This window comes from Callorhinchus milii, unplaced genomic scaffold (assembly GCF_018977255.1).
Source record: "Callorhinchus milii isolate IMCB2004 unplaced genomic scaffold, IMCB_Cmil_1.0 Scaffold22, whole genome shotgun sequence".
Classification (NCBI taxonomy): Eukaryota; Metazoa; Chordata; class Chondrichthyes; order Chimaeriformes; family Callorhinchidae; genus Callorhinchus; species Callorhinchus milii.
In genome coordinates this window covers 9,207,671-9,219,232 of record NW_024704763.1, presented here as the reverse complement: position 1 = coordinate 9,219,232, position 11,562 = coordinate 9,207,671, and the positions used below count along the sequence as shown (strand labels likewise).

General features: G+C 46.4%; 1 protein-coding gene across 1 annotated transcript; it reads right to left on the bottom strand.

Annotated features, from left to right (window-relative positions):
- Positions 1–323: 323 nt before the first annotated feature.
- Positions 324–10,961, bottom strand: kti12 (KTI12 chromatin associated homolog). Its single transcript, XM_007908073.2, has 9 exons — positions 10,760–10,961; positions 7,650–7,701; positions 6,714–6,766; positions 5,716–5,771; positions 4,665–4,744; positions 3,312–3,471; positions 2,899–2,961; positions 1,249–1,317; positions 324–531 (listed from the first exon to the last, which is right to left on the bottom strand). Exons 1-9 carry the CDS (start codon positions 10,902–10,904, stop codon positions 388–390), a joined length of 822 nt encoding a protein of 273 aa, XP_007906264.1. The 5' UTR covers positions 10,905–10,961; the 3' UTR covers positions 324–387.
- Positions 10,962–11,562: the final 601 nt, after the last annotated feature.

Genomic DNA, 11,562 nt, shown 5'->3' with positions numbered 1-11,562 from the left:
AATCTACGACTGTTTGTGGGACATTGCTGTGCGCAATTGGCTGCCGCGTTCGCCCACAAATATACAGTCAATTCACTTTACAGTGTGTTCTGTGAAGCGCTTTGGGACGTCCTCCCAACGTGAAAAGCGCTATATCAAATGCAATGATTATTATTATTATTGGATCCACTTCTTAACCAAACCCAAAAATCTAAGAGCAGAAACTCCATCGCACCACATACTGGATCCTCAAACATCAAACCAGAGTTGTTTTTTTTAAAAAAATGAAACATTATTTTTAATGGAAAGGGAGACGGATACAATACAAAACCACCTGTCAGCAAGACAGAATAACATTTTATTGAGGAATAATAAAAATAAAAATAATGACTTATAATGGGGTCTTCGCTAGTGTGTGCTTTTGTTGAGATACTGTACAAACATGTTGGCGATGTGGCCAATGTTCTCTGTGGGATGCAGCTTTGTGTAGGTGATAAACTGGCGCCTCAGCTTGCGAAGCTCAGCCATGCTGAGATTGTGGCTCAGCTCGATGTGCTCAGGGTTAAGGAAAAAACTGTCAGAAACACAAATAAAAGCAGAAGTCGCTGGGAACACGCAGCAGGTCAGGCAGCATCTATATAGAGAGGAAAGTGAGTTAACTGATGAAAGCTTATCGACTTGAAACGTTGACTCACTTTCCTCTCTCCATAGATGCTGCCTGACCTGCTGAGTGTTCCCAGTGACTTCTGTTTTTATTTCAGGTTTCCAGCGTCTGTGGTATTTTGCCTTTTGTCATAAACACAACCATGATCCAGATATCCGATCTGTATTGAAACAGAGCTTACATCTTGTCCTACTCTAAGAGTTTAACAAACCTGGGAATTGCCAGAGCAAAAGTGGATTATACATCAACAATACAATTGTGGAGTCCTGACGTGTAGTGGTCAGGGCACTTGCCTCGCAAGCGAGAGGACCCGAGTTCAATTCCCACATACATTGCCAAGATAGGATAGTATGTCCTACACTGATTCCTGGGGCGCCCACCGCCTTCCCTTTATCATGAGTACCTTAAATCCTTTTGGGATTGCGAGAGAGACAACTCTTTTTTGCTCCTAAACAATAGCTTGGTATGGACTGCACTACAAAGGACAGTGATGTCACACAAACACACAGTGGATTCAGGATGAAATATAATGCCTGGAGGATAATAATAATAATATTCTTTGCATTCTTAAGCATCCCCTTAAACACATTCTTATAAAAGGATATCTTTTCAGTGGCTCCGGGTAGTACGATCCGGTCCCCTGGCAGACTGGTTTTCTGTGCATTTAATATTGCCTGGAAATAAAGCAGACAAGCTTCATAGAATAATACTGTAGCAAATTATATTCAGCCACCACCTGTGGCCAGTGGCCACTCTCTTTTTTAAAAAGCACTGTTGTAAAGACACAGTTTTCAGTGGTCAGTTCAAAGTGATTGTAAGTGTAATTACTGATGTGCTACCAATTTCCTTGGGCTCGCATGTAGACTCCTGCTGAACCCCTGGCATTTATCCACATGGATGGCAAAAGCGCCTGCTTTTAAACCTTTAAAAACATTTTCGGGCCCGGTCAACAAACCTTAACTGAGAGGCCACTCTTACACCAAGGCCACTTTGCTCCAGTCCCCTGAGTAGCTGCTGAAACAGGCTGAGTGTATTATTGTGTATTATATTGTGATTTAGGAACAGACTAGACAACAACAACAAGATTCCATTTATAGAGCGCCTTTCACGTCGGGAGGACGTCCCAAGGCGCTGTACAGTTGGGTCAGGACCCGAGCAGTGGGGAAATGGTCATGGTGAGGGGAGAGAAGGGAGGGAGCGAGTAGAGAGTCGAGAGGGGAGCTGAAGGCACGGTCAAAGAGAAAGGTCTTGAGACCGGCCTTGAAGGAGGAAAGGGAGGAAGCGGCGAAGGCACTGGGGGATAGAGTTCCAGAGCCTGGGGCTGAGAGGCTGAAGGCCCGGCCACCGATGGTAGGGCGGTTGGGGCGGGGGATGTGGAGCAGACCGGAGCCAGAGGAATGGAGGGTACGGGCAGGTAAGTAGGGGGATAGTCGGTCGGAGAGGTAGGAGGGAGCGAGGCCGTGAATGGCCGTGTAGGTGAGGATGAGGATCTTGAATTCGATCCTCTGGGAGATGGGGAGCCAGTGGAGGCGAGCGAGGGTGAGGGTGGGAGTGATGTGGGCGCGGTGTCTGGTGCAGGACAGTACATGAGCTGCAGAGTTCTGAATGACCTGCAGTGTGGAGGGAGGGCCGGGAAGGCCGACGAGGAGAGAGATCCCATAGTCCAGCCTTGAGGTGATGAAGGCGTGGACCAGTGTTTCAGCCGCGTGAGGGGTGAGGTAATGCCATAGTCTGGTGACATTCCGGAGGTGCGGATATGAGGAAGAAAGGACAGCTCAGGGTCGAACAGAACCCCGAGGTTCCTGACGGCTTTGAGAGGTGGAGAGTGCGGCCTTGGATGCTGATGCTGTCGGCGCCTGAGGTGCGGAGGCGCTGACGTGAGCCAATCAGGAGGGCCTCAGTTTTACATATGTTGAGCTGAAGAAAGTTGTCTCTCGTCCAGGACTCGATGTCGGACAGGCAGCTGTCAGGACATTGGGGGTCATGGAGTTGAGGGTAGAGGAGGAAAGGTAGAGTTGGGTGTCATCCGCATACATGTGGGAGTTAACCCCATGTCTGCGGATGATGTCACCACAGGGGGAGCATATAGAGGGTGAAGAGGAGGGGACCGAGGACAGAGCCCTGAGGGACACCGCACGAGACAACCATCTAACGCTTGCTGCTCCTAATACAGCTCTACTCTGTACTGACGTCAGGCTCCTGAAGTGGAAGAGATGAGTCAACACGGACACAGTTATGGGGAGCACAACACCCACCATTAACATGTCTTGGGTAACTTTGTCCAATTCGTACAGGAAGTTTGTAGAGGACAGCGGTTGCTGGAAAAGATCACAGCATAAAACTCGTCACATAAAATAAAAAAACTGAAATACTCTTATTGGCACTTCCTGTCCCACCATCGGGCATTTAGCATTTATGACCCCCCACATTCTGGAACTCTATCCCACAATCGCTCCACCTCACCCCCTCTCTTGCCTCCTTCAATTCTTGTCTAAAGACCTTCCTCTTCGACCTTTCCTTTGGCCACCCTCCCACTCCCCGCTGTCTCGACGTTATGCTCCGCCACTGTCGAGCGCTCTGGGTCACTACCCTGCGTGAGGGGGCGCTGTGTAAATATAAACTGTTGTTGCTGTTATTGATCTAAAGGACAAAGGGCCTGGAAACTCACGTTCTGCGTGGACTGATTTGGCGGTGGTGCTTTTCTGTGGAAGATCGCATCACATATTGCCTGGAACGGAAGTGTATCATCCTTCTGGACAGTGAAGAGTGGGCTGTCCCATCGGTTCCTGGAATCGGGCGACTCAAATCGCATCACCAGGCCATCGAACCTGCCGGAAACAATCAGCAAAGAACTCTGCGTCAAAACACCCATCACTCAAGCAAAAAGACTTGCTAAAGAGCTGCCCACAATTGCTTTACAGGCTTGTTCTTCAGATAATAATAATAATATTCCTTGCATCTGATACAGCGCCTTATCATGTCGTTGAGTCATCGCAAAGTGCTTCACAGGATTTACTGTGAATAGGATTGACTGTATATTTTGTGGGCAAAACGCGGCAGCCAATCCGTGCACTGCAGCGTCCCACAAACATCCATGAAGCGAATGAACAATTTTTATTTTGGGGAATTGTTGCCCTGGACACTGGGATAAGAGAAACTTCCTTCTATTTTCGAATAGTGCCGTGGGATCTTTAACATCCACCTGAACAGGCAGGACTTCGGTTTAATGTCTCATCTGAAGGACGGCACCTCCGACAATGAGACACCGCCTCAGCATAAACTATGATTTTCAAATCCTGTCGAGGGTATTGAACCCACAGCCTTCTGACTCAGAGGTCAGAGTGCGATCGACTGAGCCAGGCTGACACACCTTGTTCCCTGAAGCCAAAAATTATTGAACACTAATGGCAGGTCTACCACGTCACAATGCAGACCTCAGAATTATAAAAATTAGAGAAATCACTGATCCAGTGCTGAATAGACAAACATTTGGGTTCCCAGTAAGTACATAGAAACATAGGATTATACAGCACAGGAGGCCATTCGACCCATCGTGTCTGTGCCAGCTCTTTGAAAATAGCTTCCAATTCAATCCCACTCCCCCGCTCTCTCCCCATAGCCCTGCAAACTTGTCCATCAGACCCACAGAAAAAAACATAAGAACATAAGAATTTGCTGGTGAAAGACCAATGTCCATTTAATTCGACTTCCAGTGTTCTGGCAGTCACTGACATGATGTTGTGTCCCAAACCATACACTGTATCCCCAGATATTTTTGAGCAGAAATTGATCTCATTCGTTCCTGAAACAAACAATATTTTCTGTTTCCACCGTCTGTCTGTCTGCCCAGGGAGCCTGTTCCATAAGTTTATTACTCACTCCCTGATGTAGTGTTTCCACAGATTTGTTCTGAATTTAACCCCTTCATGTGCAGGTTGTAATATTGTTATTAATAATACTTGTCAAAAGCTATAACATCACATGGTTGTAATGCCCTGTCAGGTGGGGGTCAAGTGCTTACACTTCCTGGGAGTACTGGCTCTCTGGCTCTCTCTCCAGGTTCCACGCTGAGCAGATATCCACTGCGGTTTCACAATGAATCTGGAAAACAGATACAAGACAGAATGAAGCCAGGAGCACAAAGGTACCTTTATTATATACACAAATCCCAACATAATAAATAATAGTAATCCTTGCATTTGATATTATCAATTGAGATGTCTCAAAGCGCTTCCATGGAATATTGTATATAATATATATACATATAGTATATATATATATACACACACACACACAGATATATATATATATATATAAAGTGGATTGAATGACCAAATTATTTTTATTGAAAGGATCAATACCCCCGGAAAAGCGATCTGCCAATCGACTAACAACCGGGTTACTACTTGTGGAGTCCTGTAGCTCAGTAGTTAGAGCACTCGCATTGCAAGTGAGAGACCTGAGTTCAATTCCAGGCAGAGGGCGAAACCTTGGGCAAGTTTCCTTACCTCCACACAGAGCCTAATAATAATCCCTCCAAAAACAAAAACAATAATAAATTGGTCATTTTCAATCTACAACTGTTTGTGGGACATTGCTGTGTGCAATTCGCTGCCGCGTTCGCCCACAAATATGCAGTCAATTCACTTTACAGTATATTCTGTGAAGGGCTTTGGGATGTCTAGAAGACGTGAAAAGCCCTATATCAAATGCAAGGATTATTATTATTATTATAATTATTGCTGCTACGTAAAAAGAGGCGTGTAAAGTAAGGAAACTTGCCTGAGGTCTCGCCCTGCCCAGGAATCGAACCTGGGTCCTCCCGCTAGCAAGCCGAGTGAGCTAACCACTAGGCCACAGGACTCCACAAGTTTAACATCTTATCCGAAGGACCGAACCTTTGACAATGCAGTGCTCTCCCCAACACTGAATCTGAGTGTCAGCGTAGAGTGTAGTCCCGGCTTGAGATACACACAGCACAATCTCCTGACCCCGAGTCGAGAGCGTTACCAGCTGAGCCTGGCTGTCACCTCAAGAGGTGGCTGTATTAAACGAAACACGAAGCCACTCACCAGGCAGTGTGGAGTCCGTGCGTGTTTTATCAGACAGAACAGCTCATATCTGTAACCTAGGATTTGAACGGACAGGAGGTTACGAGGCATCAAACGACTAAATCAGACAACAAATCAATACTTTCACACATCGGTCTTGATATTGCAGTTGGATTCACTGACCCGGATAATCAGTACGAGTTCAGCATACGATCACTCCCAGAACCACTGAGCGACTGACGGTCACTCACTTGAGTCAGGGCCACTTCCCAATGCACAAGCCCCGCTCAGCAGTTCACACCTGCCCGCCCGTGGCTTCTCTCCAACCTCCACTCTCTAGGACCTGCACCATCCACGTGGTCAACCCATGGCCCCCAGGGCCCCACCCCCAAACTTCGCACGAGTCTAAATAAATCTGTGTTCAATTAATCAATGCGTTTCCAGGCTTTCTTTCCTTCACTGAATTTTCTTGAACTATAATAATAAAAAAAATTGTTGCATTTGATACAGGATATACTGTAAAGTGAATTGACTGTATATTTTTGTGGCCGCTTCTATGGCATAAATCAAGAAATATTCAATCAAGAAAATGTATTCAGTTGGCCGACCATAAAGTCTGCCCATCGCTGCTCTACACTGACTGTTGCAGTCAGACTTTGGGCGATCAACTAACAAAATGTCCAGGAAGCAAATCCAAACCATTTACACACAGCATTGAAATTCCATATGAAATTCCACCCAGTTACAGCCCATGAGACTATTTTGTGTCAAAACTCTCAGCTGTAGCATTTGGAGGCCCAAAATTCCACCTAGTCTTAACCTCTAAGACTATTTAGTCTTAAAATTAAGATTGCACAGAATTTCGGATAATTCTTATAAACGTATTAAACCGGTTTATTTTTAGAGGCCGGTTTATGTTTTAAGAATTGTGGAAGACCAGCCTCTGGCTCCTCCCTCTCCCTGCCCTGGTTAAGGTAAGAACAACCTCCAAGTTATTACGTAACCAGTTACCATCGTACTTTTGATGTAATTTAAATAATCCAGAATCACCACATCTTCCTTGTTCACTTTCCTGGGGAGAAAGGAAAGGTTTATTCAGAAGAGTTACAAGTTATTACTGGCCTCACTGGAGCACGCGTATAATTAGAATAATCCTTGCATTTGATACCTTATCACGTCTTTGAGACGTCTCAAAGCTCTTCACAGAACATACTGTAAAATGTATATTTTGTGGGCGAAACGCGGCAGCCAATTGCACACAGCAGTGTCCCACAAACAGCTGTGGATTGAAGTGACCACATTTTTTTTATTGAAGAGATTATTAGCCCCGGAAAACAATCCGCCAGTTGACTAACAACCGAGTTCCTACTTACTGCTGGGTGGAGTAAGGAAACTTGCCCAAAGTTTTGCTCTGCCCGGGGATCAAACCCGGGTCCTCTCACTTGCAAGGCGAGTGTTTTAACCACTAAGTTACAGGACTCCACCATGCGGGTGTCCTACAGATACATGGTTGATGGAAATGTGGCACACACTGGCCACTTCTGTTCAAGCACGCAGTATACAGAAGGCCAACCGGTCAAACGCGATCACTCTCACACACATTTCAAGCACGGGAAGTGACATCATCCGCAATCCGACAACCTGAAAAAGGACCAGCGTCATTTATTCTTGGTGAACTCGTCATGGGGAGCCAATGGAGGATTTTGACTTGTGGAGTCTGATGCGGGAGAGAACACGAGCTACAGAGTTTTGGATTGAGCGGATTCAGCTTGAAGCCACAACCTTTTGACCCTCAGACGAGAGTGCTGGCAAATGACCAAGGCTGACATCTAAAGCTTCTTGCACAATTAAAGTGACAAATGCTTTGCCATCACTCTGAGATCACAACACAACAAATGTGTCCACATCTGTATTTCAGTAAAGTAATTATCGATCAGGGAAGCTGGGTCCAATACCTCTCAACTTCAGCTTTCAGCGTTCCCCAGAGTTCCTTCTCCTTCTGCGAATCTATAACACAGACAAAAAAAAACACAATTAACAAACTGTTCAGGGACCATCATTGGACATAGCAAGTCGTAGGCATGTATTGAGCAAGATCAAATGCCTCTAATACCTAGCAAGCTAATAATCCTTGTATTTGATATCGAGCCTTATCACGCCATTGAGGAGTTTCAAAGCGCTTCACAGGTTACACTGTAAATTGAACTGACTGTATATTTTGTGGGCAAAACGCAGCAGCCAATTGCGCACAGCAGCGTCCCACAAACAGTCGTGGATTGAGTGACTAAATTTTTGTTTTTTAAAGTTAAACAATCTTAAAGGCTGTTAAAATGAAGCAGGACCTTGTGTGATTTTCACTGTGTTGCCTGCAGTCACAATAAGGCAATGAGGTCCTTGCCTGGGGAACGGGGCGACTATTCAGATTGGATCCTGATATACAAGCTGAACCATGACTTGGATGCGCTGTGGAGCTCACGCTCATTCCTGAACCAGTATGATCCCATTCCATTTTTACTGGAGTCCTGTAGCTCACTGGTTAGAGCGCTCGCTTTGCAAGTGAGAGACCTGAGTTCAATCCCCGGCAGGTCAGGGCCAAACCTTGGGCAAGTTTCCTTACTCCACACAGAGCCTAATAATAATCCCTCCAAAACCAAAAACAATAATAAATTGGTCATTTTCAATCTACGACTGTTTGTGGGACATTGCTGTGCGCAATTGGCTGCCGCGTTCGCCCACAAATATACAGTCAATTCACTTTACAGTAATTCTGTGAAGCGCTTTGGGACGTCCTCCCGACGTGAAAAGCGCTATATCAAATGCAAGGATTATTATATTATTACTTTGAAAAATGATTCCCGCTTTACATAATGTTAGCGCTTCAGGTGCTTCAGGATCTTCTTTGGACAAGGACATACTTAATTCTGTTAAACTGTTTTTTTTGGGGGTGGTGGTTGGGGAGGGGAAGGGGATGTGCAATAGTATGCATGTGAACAGCCATTACTATAGGAGAATCTGGTGAAATTTCACACCAGCAATGGACACACTCTTCAGGGGTTATTGAAATCAAAGGAAAGTTTAGAGCCCAATGACTAAACAGGTTCTTGTACCAGATTCAAGCCATCTCTTGACTGAGTTCAGATCCATGATACAAACTACACTTGATTCAGCATGAAATAAAATTGAAGAGTTGAGGGAACGGATGAAAGAGGGGAAATGGAAATAACACTGAGAACTCTGGACTCCCTTCGTCTCTTGCTTCCTTCAAGGCCGGTCTCAGGACCATCGTCTTTGACCGCACCTTCGAATCACCCTCCTACCCCTAACCCTCTCTTCTCTCCACTCCTCCTGATCCCAACCCCCAGCTTGGGTTCAAATCCTTGACTGTCTAGCGCCTTGGGACAACGGGAAAGGCACTGTGTAAATGTAATCTATTGTTGTTGCTGTAGACCGAAGGAAAAGTCACCATTCCCAGCACTGGATATGAAGAGTTCAAGACATCATTGGTGTCTAATGCCTTGTTATAACATAGTTATAATCAGTGTTGTGTATGGTAGCTAAAGCCAGTGAAAGCTACTCGGAGTAGGCCACACGTCTACTGGACAGAGACTAACCAAAAAAACAATCAAGTGAAAAATAAAATGTCAAGGGACAGAGCCTCAGTGATGGTAATTATTTCAGCCTTATATTTGCCCTTCTGGCTACAGTTTCAAAAGGCTTCCGTCCAATACTGTCAGTCAATCAATCCTAAACACATTCTTCAGTTTTCTGATAACTAGGTCCACTTGTGTCAAGACATTTCAATCGACAAGCTTTTGCTGTTACAAATTGGTTCGGTCTTTCTGCAGTGACTTTTGAATTCATAATAAGTAACAATAATCCTCATATCTGGTACAGAACTTTATTGGTTCCAAAGCGCTACAACAACAAAAGTACATTTGTACAGCGCCTTTCATGTCGGGAGGACGTCCCCAGGCTCTGGACAATCAGTGTTTCGGACCTGTTTTTTACACTGTTAAGTGGAGCCATCGTGTCTTTGCAAGCGAACCCAGCAGATCAATTGCTCACAGCAATGTTCATGAACAGCCACAGAGTGAGCGACCAAACTCCCTTATCTTTTCGCATCTTCAACGCCCACCTGAACAGGCAGTCGTGACCGGAGTTTAACATCCCATCCAAAGGCCGGCATCTCCGACAACGTAACACCCTCAGCGTGGTTTTTTGTCTTCTTTCCCTTCCAAATCATCACGATAACAGCTTTATTTTTAGAGTCAACTTCAACAACATTTGAGCATTAACCTTGGACTCTGGCAGCGGGAAGAGGCCACGACAACAATGCAAGAGAGCAACTGAGTTGGTGCTCGGTACAGCCAAAGTCAAAGAAGCAATCAGGCGTCGGCCCGATTCAGCGATAGCTCTCACCTCACAGTCAGAAAACTGCAGGTTCGAGCCCCACGTCAGGACTCCGAGCTCAGTCTGGACTGACACCGCAGGTGCCGTCCTTCGGACGAGGCACAGACCTGTTCCCATCGGCCCTGGTCAGGTGGACGTTAAAGATCCCACAGCACTGTCCGAAAAGAGAAGAGTTCCTCTCTCCCGGTGTCCCGGGCAACAGTCCCACAGATACAGTCAATCGCTCGCTCCCACTCCTGCAAACGCAGGACCTCACTGTGCGCCACTGCTGCCGCGTTTCGCCCACAAAACAACAACAACAACAACTTGCACTTATGTTATACAGCGCCTTTCAGGCGGGACACGGGTCGGGCAGCGCTGAGCAGTCGAGGGAGTGAATACCTCAGTGAGTGAGTCCACAGGGAATAATAATAATAATAATAATAATAATTCTGGTATTTGATACAGCGCCTCATCACATCCTTCCGACTCTCAAAGCCCTTCATAGAATAGACTGTAAAGTGTAGTGACTGTGCATTTTATGGGCGAAACGCAGCAGTCAATTGCGCACAGCAATGAGTGTCCCACAGACATCCGTGAAGGGAGTGACCGCAAAAGACGGGATCTTTGCGTTGGTTTAAGGCCCCAAAGCCGCGGTCTCGCCTGCGCCACTGACCCGCGTACACGGCGCTGCGCTCGGCTCCCAGGCTCGGCTCCACCACCAGCGCCTTCCGGCCCGCGGCCTCCAGGTGGCTCCTCAGCTGCACCGCGCGGCGGCTCTTCCCGCTGCAGGGAAACCCGCACAGGAGCACCAGCGGCATCGGCACCGCTCAGCGCCGCGCCACCCGGGGCGCCGCCATTCTGACCCGGAAACGAACCGCCCGAGGTCAGTGCATTAAAGGGGCAGCGCCTCCTGTCGGCCTATTAAAGGGGCAGCGCCTCCTATCGGCCTATTAAAGGGGCAGCGCCTCCTGTCCACCAATGAAAGGGATCTCGCTGGTGCAATTGGCTGCCACGTTTCGCCCACAAAACACACAGTCACTACACTTTACAGTATATTTTGTGAAGCGCTTCGAGATGTCTCGAAGACGTGATGAGGCGCTGTATAAGATGCAAGGATTATTATTATTATGTTATTATTTTGTTATGTTTATTATTATATATTATTATTATTATTATATATTATACACATCCCCAGAAATATTGAATGATCAGTGTAATCATTGCTGACAGCAGATGCTCAAAGGGCAGGTCGCAGACCTGGCAGTGCCAACTCCTGCCACTGCCTCCAGCACAGCCTCCCACCTTCACAGAGGATTCTCAGAAAGTTAATTGAATGCAGAGCAAATGCTGAAATAATAAAAATAATAATAATAATATTGCTGATTTCACAGTGTGACAGTCGCTGTGCCTTTAGCAGAGACTTCCCAGGTACCCACCACTTCTGTGGGCAGGGTGGGGGGCGGGAGGTAAGCGGGG

Coding starts and splice junctions, on each gene's coding strand:
- kti12 (XM_007908073.2), bottom strand. CDS start 10,904: ATGCCGCTGGTGCTCCTGTGCGGGTTTCCCTGCAGCGGGAAGAGCCGC. Junction 6,767..7,649: donor CTGAAAGCTGAAGTTGAGAG/GTATTGGACCCA, acceptor CTTTCTCCCCAG/GAAAGTGAACAAGGAAGATG. Junction 3,472..4,664: donor AGCCAGTACTCCCAGGAAGT/GTAAGCACTTGA, acceptor TGTTTCCGGCAG/GTTCGATGGCCTGGTGATGC.